The following is a 23,702-nucleotide window of genomic DNA, read 5'->3' as shown; positions in this document are numbered from 1 at the left end:
TGGGAAGCTCTACAGAAGAAAACAGAATCTGGCATTTTTAAACTTTAGGGTGCGTCAAAAGGTTTCCTGCTATGTCCTAGGACACACCCGCAACAGCTGGCATTCTGGATGATGTCTTTAACATGGGCTGCCTTTCCAAATGTCTCTCTCCCATGAAGCTTGAACAAATATTGCACAAAATACTGCCCCTGCAAGCTTGCACCTTACTTTCCTGTTCACTTCTCTAGAAACTTATGGCTGTTCCCGTAACTGCTAGGAAACAGTGTGTATTAAAGTGATTGTCCTCCAAGCTTGCATGATTGCCTAATCTGACTTGCCCCCCAGTGATCTCCTATCCTGAAACAATTTACTGCTATGGAGGCTTTTTAAAAACCAGCTGGTACCTGTCAAACCAGAAGTATCTCCTGTTCCATTTGAATTTCTCCCAGTCTGAAATCATCAAAGGCAATATTGATCTATTTGATGTAGTCTGCCGTATCTAAAGTAAGCTTAGGCAGCAACCCTGGTTGATGTTAGCTTGGATGGGCTGCGCCTTTGGAAGCCTCTGTAGAAGTGGAAGTGCTTTTTTTTTTGTTTCAGCCTCAGAGATACCTACATATGCAGGTCGTATAGCCATCTGGTCCATTGCTGTCTACCCCAGGAGATATCAGAGCTGAGGAGCCGTTATCTCTATCCCATGTTTATGGGATAGGTAAAGGTAAAGGGACCCCTGACCATTAGGTCCAGTCGTGACCGACTCTGGGGTTGCTGCGCTCATCTCGCTTTATTGGCCGAGGGAGCCAGCGTAGAGTTTCCGGGTCATGTGGCCAGCATGACAAAGCCGCTTCTGGTGAACTAGAGCAGCGCATGGAAACGCCGTTTACCTTCCCGCTGGAGCAGTACCTATTTATCTACTTGCACTTTTGACGTGCTTTCGAACTGCTAGGTTGGCAGGAGCAGGGACCGAGCAACAGGAGCTCACCCCGTCGCGAGGATTTGAACCGCCGACCTTCTGATCAGCAAGCCCTAGGCTCTGTGGTTTAACCCACAGTGCCACCCGCGTCCCTATGGGATACCTGTATATTGTTTATGGGATACCTGTATATTATAAAGAGATTCACACCTCTGCAGTTTCTTCAGTTTCTCCTACACTCACACGCTAGTACCTTATACAGTGGTACCTCGGGTTACATACGCTTCAGGTTACATACGCTTCAGGTTACAGACTCCGCTAACCCAGAAATAGTGCTTCAGGTTAAGAACTTTGCTTCAGGATGAGAACAGAAATCGTGCTCCGGCGGCGCGGCGGCAGCAGGAGGCCCCCATTAGCTAAAGTGGTGCTTCAGGTTAAGAACAGTTTCAGGTTAAGTACGGACCTCCGGAACGAATTAAGTACTTAACACGAGGTACCACTGTATGTTAAAAAAAAAGGACCACAAAGCAAGCTTTGAATTAAAGCCGAGATCATATTTTAAGAGAGGCAGAGGCAGTTTGGCGACAGCACCAGTATCTTATACACAAATTTCATGTTTCTCTCCTAGAGGAAGTTGTGGAAAACAAATGCTACACACACATCATGGGCAAAAACCTTGTTTGCTGTCTTAAAAGCACACGTACTAAAAGGAGCTAATATGGCTGCCAGCTGTATAAAGATCCTGTAAAATATCAGTCACAACACAGAAAGTAATAGGTACTCTTTTTTACGTGAACATACTGCTATGGACACTGCATGCCATTAAAGCTATGACAGGCACAATTCCAGATCCTTCAGCAAATACTAAAGCGAGAGATGCAGGATCAAGTGAACATAATCTACCCAAGCATGTGACACTCATCGCCAATAGATAATGATGGTTTTGAATAGGCCAAATGAGATGAATACCTATTTTTAAAACTGCACAGCTGTCAGTATAAGAACTTCAGCTTCTTGGTATCCTGATGCACTGAATTCATTTTAAAATCAAATGTCATAGCTGTACAACACAATCAGAAAATGTTTTACAGGATCTTGAAAACTTGGAATATGAGGTAAGGACTGGCTGAAATTTCCATTCCTATTTCATCCACGCCTATGGACTTTGGTCGGCAATGCTCATGGCTGTCTTCCTTGGACCTTTAATAGGTATCAAACAACCTGTTTGTGAATAAAAAGCAGCTCCGTTGTGCTCTTGAAGTCCTTTGTTCCAAGGAGCATGAACCTCTCAGCAGCTCTTGAGGCAGAGTTGACTTCCACCAGCAATAGGCATACGATGCTCAACAGAAGGAGTGACCAGTTTCAGTCTGGTGTGATTGACTTCCCCTCTAAAGATCCAAAGTGTTTTGCTTTACAAACCAAGACTCCATACTTGGAATCTCTTATAGAGCGAAAGCCTAGCTTGTCCCTGCTCCTGCCTAAGAACAGAGGCAGTATTTTCCAGGATCAGGCCAGAAGTCTGGCTTTGCAAGAATCCAATAGAAACTGACCTGCTGCCCCCGAAGGGCATTGGTCTAGCTTCTAATCACCTTTGCTCTAAAGGCAACCCTGCTGTCTAGCAGAAGGCGTCCTTTTTCAAGCTATTGCTTTACCTTTAAAACTAGAATGGTATTACCTAGTAGCAGCTGGCTAAAGTCAGCAGTTCCAAAGCACTTTGAAAAAGCCAAAGCAGTAGAAGAAAATAAAGTTTTATCCGTCTTTGAAGTTTTTATTGTATTGCACTAAGGAACAGCAGGGATATTCACCCAAACTTGTTGAACAAGTGTCTCAAATTGTATGCAATTCTACCTGCAAACTCACAAACTATTTTTATTACCACGCTTGACCCAGGTTTTATGATAATTTGAGACCGCTACACAAGGTATTTTTTTTAATATAGGGTGGTTTTAATATGTACTCTTCACCAGTAATCCCCTCTTCCCCTACCATATCCACTTAGTGTAGAAAATTAAAGCAAGGGGCATTCAATGTTTGCCGTAAATATGGGAAGTTTGAGCCATGCACATTATAGGGAGGTAATATCCAAACGGTAAAAAATAGAACTACAATTGTTCCTGCAGTTGTTGTCATGTATTCATCTATAAGACACACAGAGGTTACCTAAGAGATAACATACAGAAAAGCATTCAGTCTTTCAGGAGCACTTGGTACCTACAGGTGACAGCTAGATGGCAGTCCACAACCCAAATGATCCACTACGAAGTCAATTGAACAAAAACAAAATTCTATTATACTAAGGACAGCAATTAATACTATTATAATTGAGGGAATGGGCTGTTCCTTATGGAGTGCAGGGTCAAAACTGTCCAAAGCCAGAGGTAACCGCTTTACATTAATTTATATGTGATTTCCATCACTTTAAACATCCCAGTAAAATTTAGAAAATGAAAACATCTTTCCATGAGTATTGAAGTATGGGCACAATTTAAAGGGGCAGGAGAAGAAGATGTAGAAGTCGTCTTTCCCCCCACCGGTTGCAACTGTGATCGTCAGATTCCACTGCTAAATCTTGATACTAGATTCTTCTTTGAAAACAATCCTTTCGTCTTGTGGCTTTTCTGCATGCACTTCGCTGGAACCAAGTCTGCTGGATGCCATTTTTTAAGAGCTCACCAAGACATAAATCATGCTGTTGGAAGAAGGATAAACAGAATAATAGATACATATCTTTTAAATTTAGCAGAAATATTTCTGCTTTGTTGCATACTAGGGAGTACCTTCTGTGTTCACCTTTACCACTGAGCTCATTATGTACCACCATAAACCAGAGCCAGATACTCACTGGTGCAACCACAAGGGACGTAGATATCTGCACACAGTTGTTACTGCCACTGGCACTCACTCCTATTATAAACGGAGTGCTTGCAGTGGTTATTTATTGCCTGGGGCCCTCAACACAAAAACATGCATCTCCCCCAGCAAAAGCACCACAGACATTCACAACCTGGGGCCTCCGGTTGGCAAACCTGTCTCTTTTGCTGAGGCCTAGCACAGTTCTAAGAGACAAACTCAAGTGTCAGTAGCAAAAACATGCTTTCCTGGCAATTCAAGCAACAGTTGTGCACAACTTTACTTTGCTTACATTTTAAAGCAACAAACTATCTGAAGAGCATGGCACTTTTTTTTAAGAAAGAAGTTTTGTACAAATTCCACGTCAGATAGCAACTTCAGAAACTGCATCTAAATGGTAGGGATTTGCTTTCTAGTTAAGAGCTGCTTTGCTTTTTAGGATCTAGTGGCAAGGCCCTGTTCCAGGACTCAGCTTATCAAGAGGCATCTCTCATGCAGTCTCTAGGCAAGGCCTTCTCAGTCACACTAATCCAATTATGGAACTCCGCCCGACCCCTGCTGAAAAGGAGGCAGGTCATGAGATGAATTCTGGATAACCTTGAGACATGTATGAGATGCCTGGGCTTTTAGTAATTTTTAAAAACCCAACTATTGATACTTAATAAGAAATTCTGTATAATAATAATAATAATAATAATAATAATTATTATTATTATTATTATTATTATTATTTATTTATTTATTTATTTATGCCCCGCCCTCCCCAGCCAAGGCCGGGCTCAGAGCGGCTTACAAGCAATAATAAAAACAAGATGAATGATTACAACTTAAAAACAAAAATAAAATACAACATTAAAATAATGGAACATTAAAATATTAAAATGTAGCCTCATCGCAGGAGGAGAAGGAAAAGAAAAAAGAAAGAGGGGGAGGGAGGGAATCAAACTGGCTCCAAGCCAAAGGCCAGGTGGAACAACTCTGTCTTACAGGCCCTGCGGAAAGAAATCAGATCCTGCAGGGCCCTGGTCTCATGAGGCAGAGCGTTCCACCAGGCCGGAGCCAGAGTTGAAAAGGCCCTGGCTCTGGTTGAAGCCAATCTAACTTCCTTAGGGCCTGGGACCACTAGGGTGTTGTTATAATGCCTATCTTACTTTCCTCAATCGTCAACCGTCTTGAGTTGCTGGAAAGACAGTATGAAAAGTTCTGCAACAAATAAAAATGAAATTTGTGACTTACCCATATAGGTAGTAAAAAAAAGATAGAAGGTAAAATGCTAGTTTGCACCATCCTTCCTTCTGGCAATATGCTAAAATATCTGCGTTCATGATGGTTGTAGGATCATAGAGTCCTGGGCCGCTCATTACAGGCCTGCTCATATACCTGGAAAAATGAATTTGCATTTTTAAAAGGTACAAGGAAAGAAATTTTGGTATTCAGACATTCAGCAATGAGAAGAAATAAAAATGCGGCTGCATTCATGGAATTGGAAGATCTCTCTTCACCTCCTTCCACCTTCCACTTATCAAAATGTATTGATTTATTAGATTTGCATTCCACCTTTCCTCCAGTATGGAGCCCAAGGCAGCCTAGAAGAAGCCTAAGCCTAAAGGAATTGCACCAGTTTAGTGAAGTGCATGACAAAATCCTACCTAACCAAAACATTCCCTGTGATCCACTGCAATGCTGACATATCTAGATCACACCGAAGGAGGTGGTGCCAGACATTTCAGCTTCAACAACTAGCTACTGACCTGATTCCTCTTATCTTGACTTGTTTTTGTTATTGGTTTCACAGTGAAAAATAAAATGTCCCTTGCAATGATTTCATGAAGCAAGGTGTTTGGGGCCAAAAAAAGCAGGATACTAACAGTATATACAGTGGTACCTCGGGATGCGAACGGGATCCGTTCCGGAGCCCCATTCGCATCCAGAAGGAAACGTAACTAGCGATGGCACGTCTGCGCTGCTTTTCGCCGCTTCTGCGCATGACGTCATTTTGAGCATCTGCGCATGCGCGAGCAGCGAAACCGGGAAGTAACACGCTCCATTACTTCCGGGTTGCCACGGAGCGCAACTCGAACGCGCTCAACATGAAGCATATTCAACCCGAGGTATGACTGTACACTGTATTCATCTGCAACAGCTAAGTACAACATACCTATGATTACTAGATAGTAGGGACAAGCAGCAGATGGGCTTTCTCCATTCTACTCTGTATCCAACTGCCTACCATTGCAGACAGAGCACTGGACTAGATGAATTCTTGGACAGCTCTTTACACATTTATGATGGCGAAAGCAGGCTCAAGGCAGAACTACGGAGTTTATCTTCTTAAGTTAAGGCCTTACCCATGTGCTTTAAGTATCAGAAAAAGGAATCTCCCTCTACTTTGCAAACCGAAGTCATGGAAATGGCAGAGAACCATGTAGGACACTGAAGATTTAATTTAGATCCAAGCTTGCCTCCTTTTCTGATTTCCTCTCTCCCAACAATAAGAAGTGGAAACTTCTTTTGCTTTAGATTAAGGCCCAGACTTCCAGAGCCCAATCGATGTGCAACATACACACTGAACAGCTTTGGCTGTTGTATTATTCATTCTTCGACAATCGTACGCGAAAAAGGCTTCAGCTGCATCGTTAACCCAATTCCTCCGCAGGCTTAATTTCCACAGGAAGTCTACATCAAACCGTACAGTAAGAAGTGTGTTTCCATGAATAAATTGAGACTGAACCATGCCCAGCATTACCTCCAAATATGGTAAGCCAACAACGGCATATTGAGACCCAGCGTGAGCCATTCTGTTGCACACAGAAACATAACACAGAAGAAAGCGTGGATGAGGTACTCCGGAAGCACAAGCTGCAAAGGAAGACACACAAGTCAAGGCAGTTCTGCTTCCACATTTAGTGTATTTTACTTGCATTACAGTGACAGGGGGTGTACTGCGTCAAAAGAAAAAGTAAGGGGCAATAAGCAAAGCCAGCATTAGACAAGAGAAGCCAACATAATAGTTTCAACGCACTGTGTCATGAGTGTGTAAAACGTGCAAACAATACTTAGTACAATTTGCATAAAACTGGTCACTGCTCACATTGATTACCATTTATACAATCTGCGGTATGAGAATAAAAAAGGCAAGTTTGCATATTTTGGAGAGGGTCATCACTTAAACTGAGGACTCGTATATATCTTCCATTTTACAACTTACATCCCAGGGAAAGTTAGATTTTCCACAGGCAATACCCATCTGTCTTCATATTAGACTAGCAGATGGCCTTACAGCAACCCTCCAAACGATTTCTGCTTACCTCTAGTGAGCTACATCCAAACCACAATTTACAGTGGGATTTCAGCTACCTAACCAGGTGCCCTCCAACTGTTTGAGATAACTCCCATCAACCCAATTGTTGGGAATGGTGGAAACTGTGCAAGTCTACACATACAGCAAAAAAGTAGGATGTTTGGTATTTATTTTATATTTTATTTGGGGTGGACACAGAGATCTCAAGTCTTGCCCACTGCATTGTTTAATCAAGTAAGGTGGACACTCACTCAACTAAGTTTTATTTCCTTGAAATTCATCAATGAACTTCTCCCTTCAAAATCAATTTAGCAGATTTCAAAGCAATTCTGAACTCTGTTTACTTTCTGCACTCTGTGGTTTTAGAAAATTTCACTTTCAGGTTCACTCAGTTACATCTACAAATTATCAGGACTAGAAACTTACATAAAATCCTGAGAATTTCCGTATTCAAACCAAGACTCAACAACTGCACAATTCCTTGCTAACCTTCTATTGCTCCATTTCTACAAATTTTGGATGTCCCAAACTATTCAGGTGAAGCTGTGTACTACTGGTTGTCTAAATCCTGGAACTCTAAAATGCTGTGTATGTTATAAACCAAATGTTTTCTTTAGAAAGCATTTTTTTCCTTTACAAATAATTGTGCAGAGATAGGACCAATACTCTAACATAAACAATGTACACAAATATAAACAGCACAAATCCTGCTGTGCAGAAGGGAACAAACAGTGCCTGGAAGCAACTTAATAGGAGCCCATTTCTTACGTTCTACGAAAAGCAATTTACATTTCTAATATACTCACTTCTTAACCATCATACTTTCCAGTGAAAACCTACGAAGACAATATACCCTGTTTATATGGGAGCCTGTTATCATAGACAGCAGTTTGTAGCCAACAAAAACTGGAAACCATCAACCACAGATGGTAACAGAAACTGCTGTTGATCTGATATTCCTCACTCTGTCTGAACTTGCAGTCATTGTTGTATCCAGTATGAAAGGAGGAAGCACTGCAGTTAACACAGACTATTCAAATCTGCATGTCCCCAAATACAGGTTGAGATTCCAGCTGTGTATCTGCTAAGCAATAGGAGACCTAAACAAGAAAGTTATTACAAGCATTCAGCCACAAAGCATTAAAAACTAGACCAGCTTGTGGCTAAAATTATTGTCAACTTGCTGGCCATTTCCTAATCTTGCACGTTACTCCTGTTTTTAAGAGTCCTGCACTTCTTTTAAACCTATTGCATCCCTATTGGGAGGAAAGCATTTATAAGTACGCTCTTTAGTCACAAGAAAGTCTGCAGACTCTCACCTGTATATTTAAAACATAGTTGTCCAACATGCATATGGCAGAATCTTTTTGATTAAAAGTCTGTGATAAGGGAATGCATACATGTAGTGAACATTTTCTCACCCTCCCAAATCAAATGAGAGATGACCGAGCAGGGTAAACTGTTCCATGCACAATCACTATCCAAGCTTGCTACATTCTCTCAATTCCACGTATCTGCTTTGTGGAAGCAGCTTCTAGCAGTTGTACCCATACAGCCCATGACCTGCTTCTAGCTGATCGGTTTACATTCAGCACTGACACCCACTGGCTCAAAGTTAGCAGGGCAATACTGGAAAATCATCTAGCTGGAGGTGTAAACCCCATTGCCCTCCAGGTGCTGCTTGGCTTCAGCTCACATCAGGATTCCTGCCCAATGGCCACTCTGACTGGGGCTGATAGGAGATGGAGCCCAAACACATCTGGAGGACCAGAGGTTCTCCATTCCTGCTCTTGCTGAATTTTGTTTCCCCCCCAACTTTCTCAAGCACCCCTGATTAATGGAGTAAAAAGGTAAAGGGACCCCTGACCATTAGGTCCAGTCGTGGCCGACTCTGGGGTTGCACCGCTCATCTCACTTTATTGGCCGAGGGAGCCGGCATACAGCTTCCGGGTCATGTGGCCAGCATGACTAAGCCACTTTCTGGCGAACCAGAGCAGCGCACAGAAACGCCGTTTACCTTCCCGCCGGAGTGGTACCTATTTATCTACTTGCACTTTGAGGTGCTTTCGAACTGCTAGGTTGGCAGGAGCTGGGACCGAGCAACGGGAGCTCACCCCGTTGCGGGGATTCGAACTGCCGACCTTCTGATCGGCAAGTCCTAGGCTCTGTGGTTTAACCCACAGCGCCACCCACGTCCCTTGATTAATGGAGTAGCTGAAGGCAAAAGGTAAACACTTTGAGTGAAGGCAGAGGTTAACACCTGAGAAGTGGTTTCATTTATTTTAGTTCTCCAATCTGCTAAGCAAGTACATGTACAGTTGAAATGGTACATATATAAAATGAGTGTCTACCATCTTTTGCTCTCTATTTAAACAGTGCAACCTGTTCCAACAGCTAACAGCAGTGTCAGTAACATCTCCTGAGGCTGTGGCAACAATTTCTCCTAAATCACAAAATGTAGGGATTAAATCCCCCACCAGGAAGGGCCACCTCAAATTAGGAGTCCACAGACTGCAGGTTATCCAGCTCTGGTTTAAACTGAAAAAGTTTTAAAGAACATGGACTACGCCTCTCACTAAGGTCTGGTGCAAATGTAACAGCAACTACCTACAAACCCTGGGCTGTACCCGATGCAAGCCCAACTGAGAGGACACCCACTGAGCTTAATGGACATAAATTAGTCTTGTCTTAATTTCAGTGGGTTTACTCTGAGGAGGACTGGCACTGGACACAACCCCATGTATAAGAAAAAAAATATATCAAGGGGCCAGACTTGGAATAGCCCACGCCTGTATCCCAGTCCCCCAACTCCCCAACATGAATTCCCATAATTATGGTTTTGTGATCTGCACCAACACTAAACAGGGTTCACATCAGAACCAGAGTTTGAAGCCATGTTTTGAACTAGATTTGCAAACTCTGTTTGAGAGGAAACCTGACATTTTCCTCGTTAAACAACAAGTATCAAATCTATTGGATTCTTGCCAGCCTGGTTTAGTTATAGAAGAATTTAAGCATGTAACAGTTTTCCCCATCTCTTATTAAGCAAGCCAACTCACAACGCACAAAGTCCATGAAGTTATTACAACCCCTGGATAGACAAAAGACAGGCAAATGAGCAAGCACACCGAACAAAAAGAAGTCAACAGAAATAATACAGATGTTCCTAACAAAATGAAAAGTAGAGAGTGGCATTAAAACATTAAACTAAAAAGCAGTACACACCTTTAATGCAATTTTGACTCTCTTAATCTTTTTAACCTTTTCAACTGTCTTTGTACCGAAAATGTAAAAAGCAGATTGAAAGAATGTTAGTATGACAGCTGACAAGATCACCAGCAGACAAGCAAGTCAGAACTTCAAGCTTAGAGGAAAAGAGAAAGAAATCTGCCAAGAAATCTTAGATCTATTACATATTATCAAGTAACATTTTACTAATGCATCGTAAGTCAATATTAATTACGAAAAACCTGGCTAAGAATGAATGCAAAGAGATCTCTCTCACGTAAACTTACAGGGTTGAGTGTATTACACTGGTCTATGGGATTCTTGTAGTCAGTCTTCAGCTCATCAAAAGCTATAATCTAAAATAAAATTAGAACAGTTGGACAGTAGAGTGAGAACAGCTCAAATGGAATGTGTAGCCCTGTTCAAAAGCACCACGCCCTGAAGAGACAAAATCCTAGTTTCAAATTCAGAGGAAACCCTCCCAAGGGTTAGATCCAGCCAGCTAGTCTCTTAAAATGTATGGAACAGCTAGGCAGAGTCTGGACACAATGTTAAAGAACTCAAAAGACATTTCCAGTTGCCACAAAAACACTCCCTGACCTGCGCAAGACAGCTCATTTGACAGGTTTCTTCATCTGGTTTCTGGGGCTAAAGAGGAGAGGGAAAGCGCAAGCTCTCCTTTAACTTGGAAGCAGGCAACCCTAACCCTTGACACAATTAGCTAGTCCAGTGAAATATGATAACGACATCTTTTCTATAGGCAAAAGATTGCTAAAAACAGTACAGCTATTTCGTAGCACTCTCATGACCCAGCCACATGGACACATTTTATCCTGATGCTACTTCGTTAACGCTTCCCAGTTCTGCACAGTGTAACCCCAGCCAAACATTTGCTGAAGGGAAGCAGATTTTGCAGTCGTGTCAAGTTAAGAAGATGGTAGTAACTGGAAGAAGGAGGGGGAAGAGGTCTGGGAGGAAAGTGCCCTTTGTTCTATCAGGCTCCAACCTCCTGAGCAAGCTCACTTCTGATGGGCAACAAAAAAAGCCATCTCCCTTTTGCTAATACCTGGGGGCAAAGTCACGTTAATTCACCCCAGGGCTGGAGTATTAGGAGAGAAATAGAACAGCAAATTGCCACAAGATTCTGGTTTGGCAACTCCTGGTTGACCCAAATACCTCGAACCCACCACTTCAGTGCCCCACAACAACTCCTTCCTTTTACCACCTGCGAACAGGTCCTATTCCCCCCCTCCCACCAAATATGCATCCATCTCTGGCACTCTCTCCCCACCCAGAACCCCCCTGAAATCACTTCCTAAGTTCATGCAATCACCCACGCACCCCACTTTTCCCTCTCTTATCTCCTCACCCCCAAATACATACCGCTTATAAGTCCACTTGCCTTCTCCCTCCCTGGGAGGAGCACCTATCCCCCCCACACACACACACGTAGCTCTCACCTGCTAAGCCCCACGGATTGCCTATGCAATGCCATGGGTCAACCACTAATGCAAACACCCGGAATGCCCTTCTTCCTTCCCACTTCACCCCCAAACCCAAGCTGCATCTCCCCCGTCTCCCTCACCCCATGGATCATAGACCCGTTTACTTCCCCTCAACACACACCAAGCTCTATCCCGTGAGGACCCCACTTTGCTCCTCAACCCCACAGCACCCTCCCTCCCTTTATGAGGAGCCCCCCTAACCCCATACACCCCCATGCAACCACCCCAACCCTCCAATTCCCCAAGGCTGCCCCCTAACACAGCCCTCTCCCTCCCCTCATGAGCCCCCCTCGAACCATGGACCCCCTCCCATGCAAACACCACCAGCTCCCCTTTTCCCCAACGGAGACCCCTCCCTACCCTCATGAGGAGCCCCCCCTCTCTCCCCACGGACCCCCCCTAAATTTCACAGTCCCATTTCCCTGCTCGCATGAGGAGCCCCTTCATCCCATGGGCCCCTCATGCCCCCCTCTCTCCCCACGGACCCCTCCCCAACTTCCCTAACCTCCAAAGCCCAATTTCCCTGCCCCCCTCGACCCATAGACACCCCCATGCAAACACCCCTATGGCTGCCCCCTAACACAGCCCCTCCCTCCCCTCATGAGAAAACCCCCTCTCTCTCCCCACAGATCCCCCTAACCTTCACAGCCCCATTTCCCTACCCGCATGAGGAGTCCCCCTCACCCCATGGACCCCTCATGCAAAAAAACCCCCAGCCCCCTCATGAGAAGCCCCCCTCTCCCCCCACGGACCCCTGCCCAACTTCCCTAACTTCCACAGCCCTATTTCCCTGCCCCCCTCGACCCATATACCCCTCATGCAACCACCCCAGCCCCCCATTCCCCATGGCTGCCCCCTAACACAGCCCCCTCCCTCCCCTCATGAGCCCCCTCGACCCATGGACCCCCTCCCATGCAAAGACCCCCAGCTCCCCTTTCCCCCATGGCTGCCCCCTAACACAACCCCTCCCTCTCTCCCCACGGACCCCCCTAACCTTCACAGCCCCGTTTCCCAGCCCGCATGAGGAGTCCCTCTCACCCCATGGACCCCTCATGCAAAAAAACCCCCAGCCCCCTCATGAGGAGCCCCCCTCTCCCCCCACGGACCCCAGACCAACTTCCCTAACTTCCACAGCCCCATTTCCCTGCCCCCCTCGACCCATAGACCCCCTTATGTAAACACCACCATGGCTGCCCCCTAACACAGCCCCCTCCCTCCCCTCATGAGCCCCCTCGACCCATGGACCCCCTCCCATGCAATCACCCCCAGCTCCCCTTTCCCCCATGGCTGCCCCCTCCTAACACAACCCCTCCCTCTCTCCCCACGGACCCCCCTAACCTTCACAGCCCCGTTTCCCAGCCCGCATGAGGAGTCCCTCTCACCCCATGGACCCCTCATGCAAAAAAACCCCTGCCCCCTTTTCCCCCATGGCTGCCCCCTCATGAGGAGCCCCCCTCTCCCCCCACGGACCCCCCCCCACCTCCACAGCCCCCTCCCCCCCCCGTCCACTCACATGCCAGATGGCGAAGAAGATGAGCGCGGCGGTGAGGAGCAGCGCCAGCATGTAGCAGAAGGCGGCGAACGTGAAGGCCATGGCGGCGGCGGCGGAAGACGAGGCCCCGGCCGAGCGGCGCGCGGGGGATGCCGGGCCGGATCATTCAGGGCGGCCGCCAAGAGCCCGAGCAGCGACGGCGAGGCCGAGAGGGGAGCGCCACTGCGCACGCGCGGGCGACGGTGACAGCGCCGGGCGCCTCCCCGCCCCTCCCTCGAAGGCGCCCTCAGCGGCCACTCGCGGCCGGCGCCGGAACTGCAGCGCCGCCCGTACACGCTTCTGTTCTCCTCTCCCCGTTTCTCACGACCAGGGCCGGGTTTAGGTTCAATGCGGCCCTAAGTTACTGGAATTAACCCCCTTTTATTTTATTTTTTTTAAAGAAATATTTATTGAAGTTTTACAAAAACAAATATACAAGAACACATAATAAAAGAAAAAAAGAAAAAGAAAGATACAACATATAAAAACACAGAAAAAATTAAAAAAATTAAAAACAATTCCATTTTTCATAACTTAAAACTCATTTGCTTGTTTCTTTGACCTCCTCACACCTCCCCTTCTTGTATTCCCATTTAAATAATCAAATCAGCAAATCCTTACCCTCTTTCATTTATCTTAACTCTATATCTTAACATTTTATAACTCTGTATTTTCATCCATTATCAGTTCATTTTTGCATATTCTTGTTAACTTTGTTGCTAATACCACTTATTTCCAATCCAACATCATTTTAATTATATTTTTACCTATATAACCCTTTTTCATATTCTCTTAAAGCATTACAGCTGGAAACCACTTAATTTCTATCCAACATCATTCTAACATTCATTAATTTTACAATATTTCTGTAGATCGTCTTTAAATTTCTTCCAATCTTCTTCCACCGCCTCTTCTCCCTGGTCTCGGATTCTGCCAGTCATTTCTGCCAATCCCATATAGTCCATCACCTTCATCTGCCATTCTTCCAAAGTGGGTATAGAATTAACCCCCTTTTATGTCCAGCTGTCCTATGTCAACAACAAATTGTCCCTGGTTTTTGTGTTGAATATATGCTATATGGTAACTTATGGACCTAATAGGTATCTCACGCCATTTGCACGTGCAGAACGTAGGCACCCTACAAATGTTGTTGTTGTTGTTTAGTGGTTCAATCGTGTCCGCCTCTTCATGACGCCATGGACCAGAGCACGCCAGGCCCTCCTGTCTTCTACTGCCTCCCGCAGTTTGGTCAAATTCATGCTGGTAACTTCGAGAACACTGTCCAACCATCTCGCCCTCTGTCGTCCCCTTCTCCTTGTGCCCTCCATCTTTCCCAACATCAGGGTCTTTTCCAGGGAGTCTTCTCTTCTCATGAGGTGGCCAAAGTCTTGGAGCCTCAGCTTCAGGATCTGTCCTTCCAGTGAGCACTCAGGGCTGATTTCCTTCAGATTGGATAGGTTTGATCTTCTTGCAGTCCATGGGACTCTCAAGAGTCTCCTCCAGCACCAGAATTCAAAAGCATCCATTCTTTGGCGATCAGGCTTCTTGATGGTCCAGCTCTCACTTCCATACATCACTACTGGGAAAACCAGAGCTTTAACTATACGGACCTTTGTTGGCAAGGTGATGTCTCTGCTTTTTAAGATGCTGTCTAGGTTTGTCATTGCTTTTCTCCCAAGAAGCAGGCGTCTTTTAATTTCGTTTGGTCAAAACTCTCCACTATGACCTGTTCATCTTGGGTGCCCTGCACGGCATAGTTCATAGCTTCTCTGAGTTATTCAAACCCCTTCGCCACGACAAGGCAGTGATCCATGAAGGGGGCCCTATATATAGAAAGGAGCAAACCAGTGATATTTTAGGGAGCAGGCTAGCAGGCGGGGCCCATGACTTACATCAGAGGAGCCTACACAACACAAAACACGGTTGCTGTATGTAGGTTTTATTTGTTTTTTAATCTTTTATTTTGGAAATGTACATCCAGTTTTCCTTTAAATTTTTTGGGGGGCCCCGAAGAGAGTGGGGCCCCTAAGTTATAGCTTGTTTAGCTTATGCGTAAATCCGGCACTGCGTTGAGATCAGAGGCTGAGGACTAGAGCCGTAAAAGTGGTCGCTCCTTTTTTCTAGTTACCTTAGCTTGCAGACAAGAATCTTAAGCAACAATGGATGGAAGTGGCGGGGAAGAGGTGCTGCTTCTCCTTGTCCTCCCAGGTTCAAGAATGGGCTGGCCTTCTGTGCTTTTTGGGGGTAGAATATATGCTATATGGTCATTTATGGACCTAATAGGTATCTCAAGCCATTTGCACATGTTGCCATGCGACCAGTCCATGCAGAATGTAGGCACCCTATATATAGAAAGGAGCAAACCAGTGACTTTTTAGGGAGCAGGCTAGCAGGCGGGGCCCATGACTTACATCAGAGGAGCCTACACAACACAAAACACTGTTTCTGTATGTACCGTATTTTTCGCTCTATAGGACGCACTTTTTCCCCTCCAAAAATGAAGGGGAAATGTGTGTGCGTCCTATAGGGCGAATGCAGGCTTTCGCTGAAGCCTGCAGAGTGAGAGGGGAGAGCCCCAGCGCCAGCCCCACAAGGTCGGGGGACAGAGGGAGGCGGAACGCCGCCATCCCGCTGTCTCCCGAAGTGGTTTGGAGGCTGACGGCGGGGAGACCCCGCCGCCTGCCCCGCAAGCTCCGGGGACAGAGGGGAGGCGCAGCGCGTCTCCCCGCTGTCCCTGAACCTGGTCTGAAGGCGGGCTGCGGGGAGAAGAGCGCTTCTCCCCGCTGCCTGCCCTGCAAGCTCTGGGGACAGCTGGGAGGCGCAGCGCGTCTCCCCGCTGTCCCCGGACCTGATCTCAAGGCGGGCTGCGGGGAGAAGAGCGCTTCTCCCCGCTGCCAGCACCACAAGCGCCTGGGGGGGAAATACATTTTTTTCCTTTATTTCCCCCCAAAAAAACTTGATGCGTCCTATGGGCCGGTGCGTCCTATGGGGCGAAAAATACGGTAGGTTTTATTTTATTGGTTTTTTATCTTATATTTTGGAAATGTACATCTTTTTTCCCTTTAATTTTTTGGGGGGCTCCTATGATGTAAGTCATGGGCCCTGTCTGCCAGCCTGCTCCCTCAAATATCACTAGTTTGCTTCTTTCTATATATAGGGTGCCTGCATTCTGCATGGACTGGTCGCATGGCAACATGTGCAAATGGCTTGAGATACCTATTAGGTTTTACCATATTGCATATATTCAATACAAAAAACAGCAATGATTTGTTGTTAACAAAGGACAGCTGGACATATAAAGGGCCCCATTACCTTCAGTAGCTTAGGGCCTCATCAAACCTAAATCTGGTCCTGGGTCCAGCATCCTGTTCTTACAGGAGCTGACCAGATGCTTGCAGGAGCAAGGTAGCAGCACTCCCTGCACTGCCTTTTCCACTCCCCCAGCACACAGGGACGACTTCCCCCTTCCCAGTGTGATTCCCAAGCTTTCTTTCCTGGGAAAGTGACAGCCAATTTGGACTTCACCTAGAATTTCTCTAAAGAAAGGACCCTAAGTCTTGACTGCCGCACAGGCCGCTGTGTCAAATTGAGCCCTGGATCAAAGGACTTGCAGATGCCAGGGGAGAAATCAGGTGCCAGCCTGAGTCACAGCGGAGACGGCCTCATCCTGGAATCTTAGAGTCTAGGTCTTGTAAAGTGAGAACCGGATGCTTCTGAGCATGCACAGACTTCCATTTTCCATCTCAGTGAGTTACTAGTGTGCCCCACATGCAGTCTCTCCCCATACCATACCATCACTCGAGGCTCCAAATCACCTGCTTCTTCCGCAGGTCCAGAAGGTGGTGATGAGAGAATGAGCTACAGGATGCTGCCTTATACAGAGTCAGACCCTCTGCCACAGAGCTATGGCCTCCTCTGCAATAGCCCATTTAAGGAATGTTCTCCCCAAGGAGACCTCACGGGCACCAGCCCTTGCCCTCATTTCAGCACCAATGATATGGTTAAATTTTATTTTTGATAACATTCATGTGTATTTTTATTGACTTTGTTTTATGTTGGTTGTAAATCACTTTGGGACTTCATCTTTTTCTAAGAGGAGAGCAATGTATAAATTGAATAACCCCTGTGGGAGAGGAACCCCGCCCCTTTTACGTACAAACCCTAAAAAAATATGCTATGCAATATCCCTAGTATATGAGCTCAAAAGCCTGCCCTAAACAAGCTTTCGGAAACTAGCACAACCGCATTGCAAGTAGCCAGTTTGCACACCACACGTCGTTTGCAACATGCCGGTAGTTCGATGCTGTCTATTGATCTGCATCACATGCGAGAGCCAACTTTAATGTTTCTAGGTCGAAACGTTTTCTGAGCAGGGTGGGAAACTAGGCAAAACTGGGGATCAGTGAACGGGAGGCGGGGGAAGCAATGGAAAACAGCCATTTTAAGTAGGATTCCACAGATTCAAATCCAGGTTGAGAATTCCACTTAGCCTTAGCTAGGCTCTGGAGGGTAGGACGCGAACCAATAGCTTCAAGTTACAAGGAGATTCGACTAACATCAGGAAGAACTTTCTGATGGTAAGAGCTGTTTCGACAGTCGGGGGGGGGGCAGACTCTCCTTCCTTGGAGGTTTTGTAGGCAGAAGTTGGATGGCCACCTGTCAGAGATGATCTTATAATAATAATAATAATAATAATAATAATAATAATAATAATAATAATAATAATTTATTTATACCCCGCCCATCTGGCTGGGCTTCCCCAGCCACTCTAGGCGGGTTCCAACAAAATATTAAAATATAGTAATACATCAAACATTAAAAGCTTCCCTAAACAGGGCCGCCTTCAGATGTCTTCTAAAAATCTGGTAGTTGTTCTCTTTGACATCTGGTGGGAGGGCGTTCCACAGGGCGGGTGCCACTACCAAAAAGGCCCTCTGCCTGGTTCCCTGTAACCTCACTTCTTGCAGGGAGAGAACCGCCAGAAGGCCCTCGGCGCTGGACCTCAATGTCAGGGCTGAATGATGGGGGTGGAGACGCTCCTTCAGGTATACTGGACTGAGGCCGTTTAGGGCTTTAAAGGTCAGCACCAACACTTTGAATTGTGCTCGGAAACGTACTGGGAGCCAATGTAGGTCTTTCAAGACCAATGTTATGCGGTCTCGGCGGCCGCTCCCAGTCACCAGTCTAGCTGCCGCATTCTGGATTAGTTGTAGTTTCCGGGTCACCTTCAAAGGTAGCCCCATGTATCTAGTTGAGATTCCTGCATCTCAGGGGGGTTGGACTAGATGACCCTTGGGATCCCTTCCAACTCTACAAGTCTTGCGGATAGCTTCCTGAAGCCTGGAGAGGGAGAGGGGTCGGTGCGCACCGGCGCCTCTCGCTCTCCAGGCTTCAGCGAAAGCCTGCATTTGCCCCATAGGACGCACACACATTCCCCCTTCATTTTTGAAGGGGAAAAAGTGCGTCCTATAGGGCGAAAAATACGGTAGTCGTTTCCGACTCTTCGTGACCCCCTGGACCAGAGCACGCCAGGCACTCCTGTCTTCCACTGCCTCCCGCAGTTTGGTGAAACTCATGCTAGTAGCTTCAAGAACACTGTCCAGCCGTCTCGTCCTCTGTCGTCCCCTTCTCCTTGTGCCCTCCATCTTTCCCAACATCAGGGTCTTTTCCAGGGAGTCTTCTCTTCTCATGAGGTGGCCAAAATATTGGAGCCTCGGCTTCAGGATCTGTCCTTCCAGTGAGCACTCAGGGCTGATTTCCTTCAGAATGGATAGGTTTGATCTTCTTGCAGTCCATGGGACTCTCCAGAGTCTCCTCCAGCACCAGAATTCAAAAGCATCCATTCTTCGGCGATCCGCCTTCTTTATGGTCCAGCTCTCACTTCCATACATCACTACTGGGAAAACCATAGCTTTTACTATACGGAACTTTGTTGGCAAGATGAAGTCTCTGCTTTTTAAGATAAATGAGCAGTTAGGACATGGACTGTGGAGACCCAAGACGATCAGAGGCCGGCTGCCTCACCGGGCCCAAAAGCAGAATCCACTTGAAAATGGCCAGTGTAGCTCCAAGTTTCTGGTACTAAATGTGCTTGTGTGAAGCCCCCAACCTTGGTCTTGCAAATTCCCTCAAGCAGAAGACCCACACAAGGGCTCCACTGACCCACCAATAATTTTGCAGAGGACTTTTGCATTCTGCAAATACAAGCTTATCCATCCTTTGTGTTCGCTTCACGTCATCAAATAAAGAACACCAGCGTTTCACTCCTTCAGAGCATACAAGATTTATTTCAGGTATTTACAGCCTGCTTTTCAATTTGAGAATGAGAACTTCCATGGCACATTTTGGTTTTTTCCCATGGAAACTTCTCTTTATTATTTATTTGCATTTATACCATGCTCTTCTACCAGGGGAACTCAGGGCAGCTTTAGGCAATGCTTCCTCAATAAATCTTTTCCAAGTTTATAAATCAAAATACTATTAAAAAGTGTAATTTTTGCAGATTCGGTTAATCTCTAGCAAAGAGGAATCCTAAACTACTACCGTATTAAAAAGGGCACGCTGTCAATAGAAAGGTTAATTTATTTACTTCTTTAGAAAAATTATAGTTTTCTTATGGGAATGTCGACTGTTTTCCCTGCCCCAATTGTGTGTTTGTGTGTTGGTCTTTCTTAACACGGTTGATAATAGGTATGCAAAAACTAAAAATCCAAGGCTGGAATGAATATTCCAAATTGAACAAAGTTAGACGATTGTCATTTAGTCTAAAAGTAAAAAAAAGAAGAAGGGAAGAAAGATGCTCAACAACAACACTTTAGAATAATGCCACTTACAAAAAGGACAATAAGGTCTCCTAAGCGTTAAGAGAAAGGAAAATACCACACTTCGTTTTTATCACCAGTGTCAACTGCTCTCTTAAGTGTTTTAACAGCCCAGATGTATCATCAGCTGCTGCCCAAGCTCAAAAACTTGTAGGATTAGGCAGCCCAGAAGGGGCTCAAACACAACAGCAACTTAACTGCCTGATTATCTTGCCAAGCTGGGCAAGGTTCCAGGAAGGTGCAAGAGAAGGACAGCTCCTCCATTCTCCAAGGCAGGGGCAAGCAGTTTTATGGCCCGTGGGCTAAATCCAGGACGATTGAGTTTCCTGCTGCCCCAGGAAACAGGGGAGATTGCTGCCTGGCAACCCCCAACCCAGATCCATCTACTCGTGGCCCTGCCTGGTTTTAAGCAACGCTAGGCAAAAGAGTTTCCTGCCGTCTCAATGCAAAGGTGAAAAGCCAGTTTGCTCCCAGAAGTCAACAAGAGATTTCACATTTTTGTGTCACCAAGAGAGATCTATAGATGCCCACTGCCACGCAGGAGAACGTTGCTCCAGAAATGATGTGAAGCGCTTGCAGCAGGGTGGAACAGAGTTGGCAAACCTGTGGCCATGCAGGTGTTGTCGGGACTCGGCCCCAGCCAATGTGGCCAACGGGCAGAGGATGGTGGGAATTGTAGTCGAGGGGTGGGGAACCTCCAGCCGGCAGGGTGACACTGGCTGATGGGCTCATTTTCCCCAAACAGTCCCCAATTTCCCCATCCGATGACATAGCTGGTGATGTCAGCTGTCGGGCAGGGCCTTCTCCTTCAAGCGAGCAAGAGTAAAAAAGCTTAAAGGAACCTGTACAATGTAGATTCTTTCCCTCCTACCCACCCATTGCTTGCTGCAAAGGGAAGCACTTTAAGCTAGTCCGCAAGCGCAGACAGGGTAGCAGGGACAGCCTGAAAGCAGGCGCTGTTTTGCGTTCAGCAACACCTGCCCCCAGGTATAGAAGCTGGATCAGCTGGGAGGGAGCTGAGCCCATGCAGCAAAGTATACTAAGATACCTCCAGTCAGTGGCCTGAGAATGGTTGCTCATCCCAGAGCTTAAGAAGAGCAGGTCAAGGCCGTACAGCACAGACAGGGAAAACGCCGCGGCAGGCCAGTCTGGTGTTCTTTGTTGCCAACCCCTCCTGCAGGCAGGGCGATTAAAAGTTCAAGCGCTGAGTCCTGCACCCAGGCAATTCAAGTTGTGCAATTCAAGGTGGGCTGCTGTGGCCTGCACACAATTGACTCAACCCTAGGAGGAAAGGAAGGAAATATGCAGGGCACCTATACCCTGCCTATCCCTCGCTGTTCTCAAAGAGGCAAGCCAGCACTGCCCCACATGCTTCTGACATGCTCGCCTTTGCAGCTGCAAGGAGCTAGGGGCATTCCTTCCCCAACGTGGTGCCCACCAAGTGCTGTTGGGACTGCCACTCCCATCATCCCCGACCGCCGAGCTAGCAGGTTTTAGGCTTAAGGGAAGCAATAGGCTGAAACATTTGGAGAGCACCAAGGTGGGAGTGAGACTAGCTTGAAAGAGGAACAGGTCAGGAATTCTGCAAGTGGAATTCTGAATGTGTGCTACCTGCAGAATCGCAGCATGTACACAGTCCTGTCCGTGGGTCACGGAGCCCAGAGCAGAGATGTGCTGGACATTCAAATACTAAGGAGCAGGGTTTGTTTTCGTGGATCTTTTTCGGTTTTCACCAGGCAAAGCACCCCGCTTTAAATCGTGGCAATAGCAGCCACAGAATCTGCCCCTGCAGATGAAATTGATCAGACACCGTGTGGCCTCTTCTTTTAGGCAGAGTCGGCCTGTGTGTATCAAGTCTAGTTGTTTAAAAACTGGCAGCATAAGATTCTCTTACAATCAATGGAGAGATAAAGAAATGTAAAAAAAGAAAAGAAAGGCACACAGAGAAGTGCTTGCATAAAAAAGACAAGAGAACAGTTAATAAAAACTGCGTATAAAGACTTAAGGAATGGATGTTCACCAGAGTGTTACTGAGCCCTTACGGATTTTTTGATTATTATTTTTAAGAAATCTACTTCCCTTTGGACTAGTAAAAGAAAAAAGAGGGACTATTTACTACACACAGAGAGAAGAAAAATAGACGGGTCAAACTTTTGACCCGAAATGGAAATATGTTGATGCAAGATCAACTGAGAATATCGTTGGAATTTTAAAGAGGAAAGGAAGCGGTTCATTCTGAAAAACTGAAGAAGCGAAGGTGTGATTAATACTTCAGAAAAATTGCATTTGAGATTGGTTCTAAACCCTTTTATGTCTAAAAGATTCAAGTCACTTAAGAAAATGCTGTTTTCACATACAAGCCATTAAGTGTCCAGTTTCTGTCCAACAAGGATGCCTCTGCAGCTCAGGCGAAGGGGGAAGAAAAGGCTACGCATTTGACTGGGAACATCCTGCAAAGAGATCCCACGGACACAAGCAAGAGCGATACAGAGGGTCCCATTCATCTTAAGCGGGGCGTGTGCAGGAAGTGTTCCTTGGAGGGAGACTATGCCACATTACCTGTCACAGTTACGAGTTCCAGATTAAGCCATATAGAAATATTAGAGGGAGGGGAGATGGAATTGTCCCTGCAGGAGAGCTGTTCCCTTTTAAAACAGTTAATAAAGAGAGGGAAGGGAAAACGACCCCTTGAGCAAAGTTTGGTTACGCAGGAACTGCCGCATCTCCCCACGCTTGTATAAACTTTGCACGCACAAAAATATATATGTACATACATACACACACTGCAGGAAATGACTATAAATACAGTGCATCCTTTGTGGGTCTAAAAAGGAGGAGGAGGAGTCGCCGTGTCTGGTTCCAGTTCACACCAGGCTGGAATGCTTAAAGAGTCTTTCAATGGAAGAAGCCAAGCTTCTCATGGAGCCACTCCTCAGTGAGGTCTTCTGTATTCCTGATTTCAAATACCTTTAGTAAAAAAAAAAGGGGGGGAGGGAAGAAAAAGTAAAAGTATTGTGTTAGCAACTATGGTCTTGGCCGATACAACAAGCTTTTCCGCTTGTGTGGTGGCACCTCACTAAAACCACTTCTTACTGTTTGTAGCAGAGTTTTACCCAGAGGCAGAGGACAAGAACAGGAGTCATACTCAAATTCACAGTCAAGATCTTCTTTATTGCTTGACTGATTGTACAGGCATTTCTTTACTATCCTATACAGGCTATTTACATTCCCTCTTTCTCTCTCCAGCACGGTATAATCTCAGTCCAGTAATTACAGTATTTTTCGCCCTATAGGACGCACTTTTTCCCCTCCAAAAATGAAGGGGAAATGTGTGTGCGTCCTATGGGGCGAATGCAGGCTTTCGCTGAAGCCTGGAGAGCGAGAGGGGTCGGTGCGCACCGACCCCTCTCACTCACCAGGCTTCAGGAAGCTGTCTGCAAGCCGTGGGAGAGCTGCCTGCGCCCCGAAGCTCTCCCACCTCTTGCGGAGACCTGCTTTGGAGGCTGGCGATGGGGAAAGCAGCGCTTCTCCCCATCGCCAGCCCCACAAGCTCAGGGGACAGCGGGGAGGCGGA

At 46.2% G+C, this 23,702-nt stretch overlaps 3 protein-coding genes across 5 annotated transcripts in view; all 3 read right to left on the bottom strand.

Moving 5' to 3' along the window:
* LOC310765020 (uncharacterized protein) overlaps positions 1 to 23,702 on the bottom strand; it is a 183,275-nt gene that overhangs the window by 43,299 nt on the left and 116,274 nt on the right. The window lies entirely within an intron of this gene.
* Positions 2,635 to 13,515, bottom strand: CNIH1 (cornichon family member 1). Of its 3 annotated transcripts, XM_083621519.1 has the most exons (6): positions 13,290 to 13,482; positions 10,559 to 10,627; positions 10,269 to 10,316; positions 6,489 to 6,601; positions 4,979 to 5,122; positions 2,635 to 3,581 (listed from the first exon to the last, which is right to left on the bottom strand). In XM_083621519.1, exons 1-6 carry the CDS (start codon positions 13,368 to 13,370, stop codon positions 3,554 to 3,556), a joined length of 483 nt encoding a protein of 160 aa, XP_083477645.1. In that variant the 5' UTR covers positions 13,371 to 13,482; the 3' UTR covers positions 2,635 to 3,553. The 3 variants fall into 3 exon arrangements, 2 of the variants coding, with proteins under 2 accessions (XP_083477645.1, XP_083477646.1); XR_014549866.1 differs by lacking the exon at positions 10,269 to 10,316 and having other exon boundaries at positions 2,635 to 4,413; positions 4,866 to 5,122; positions 13,290 to 13,515; XM_083621520.1 differs by lacking the exon at positions 10,269 to 10,316 and having other exon boundaries at positions 13,290 to 13,515.
* GMFB (glia maturation factor beta) overlaps positions 19,575 to 23,702 on the bottom strand; it is a 31,005-nt gene continuing 26,877 nt past the window's right edge. The window contains exon 7 of the mRNA XM_083621689.1: positions 19,575 to 23,095. Within this exon, the coding sequence (XP_083477815.1) occupies positions 23,024 to 23,095 (72 nt within the window). The 3' untranslated portion in view covers positions 19,575 to 23,023. The remainder of the gene's footprint in view (positions 23,096 to 23,702) is intronic.

The sequence above is a fragment of the Podarcis filfolensis genome (genome assembly GCF_964270895.1).
Source record: "Podarcis filfolensis genome assembly, chromosome: 1".
Classification (NCBI taxonomy): Eukaryota; Metazoa; Chordata; class Lepidosauria; order Squamata; family Lacertidae; genus Podarcis; species Podarcis filfolensis.
The sequence above is the reverse complement of the archived record's forward strand: the minus strand, read 5'-3'. Positions and strand labels throughout refer to the sequence as shown.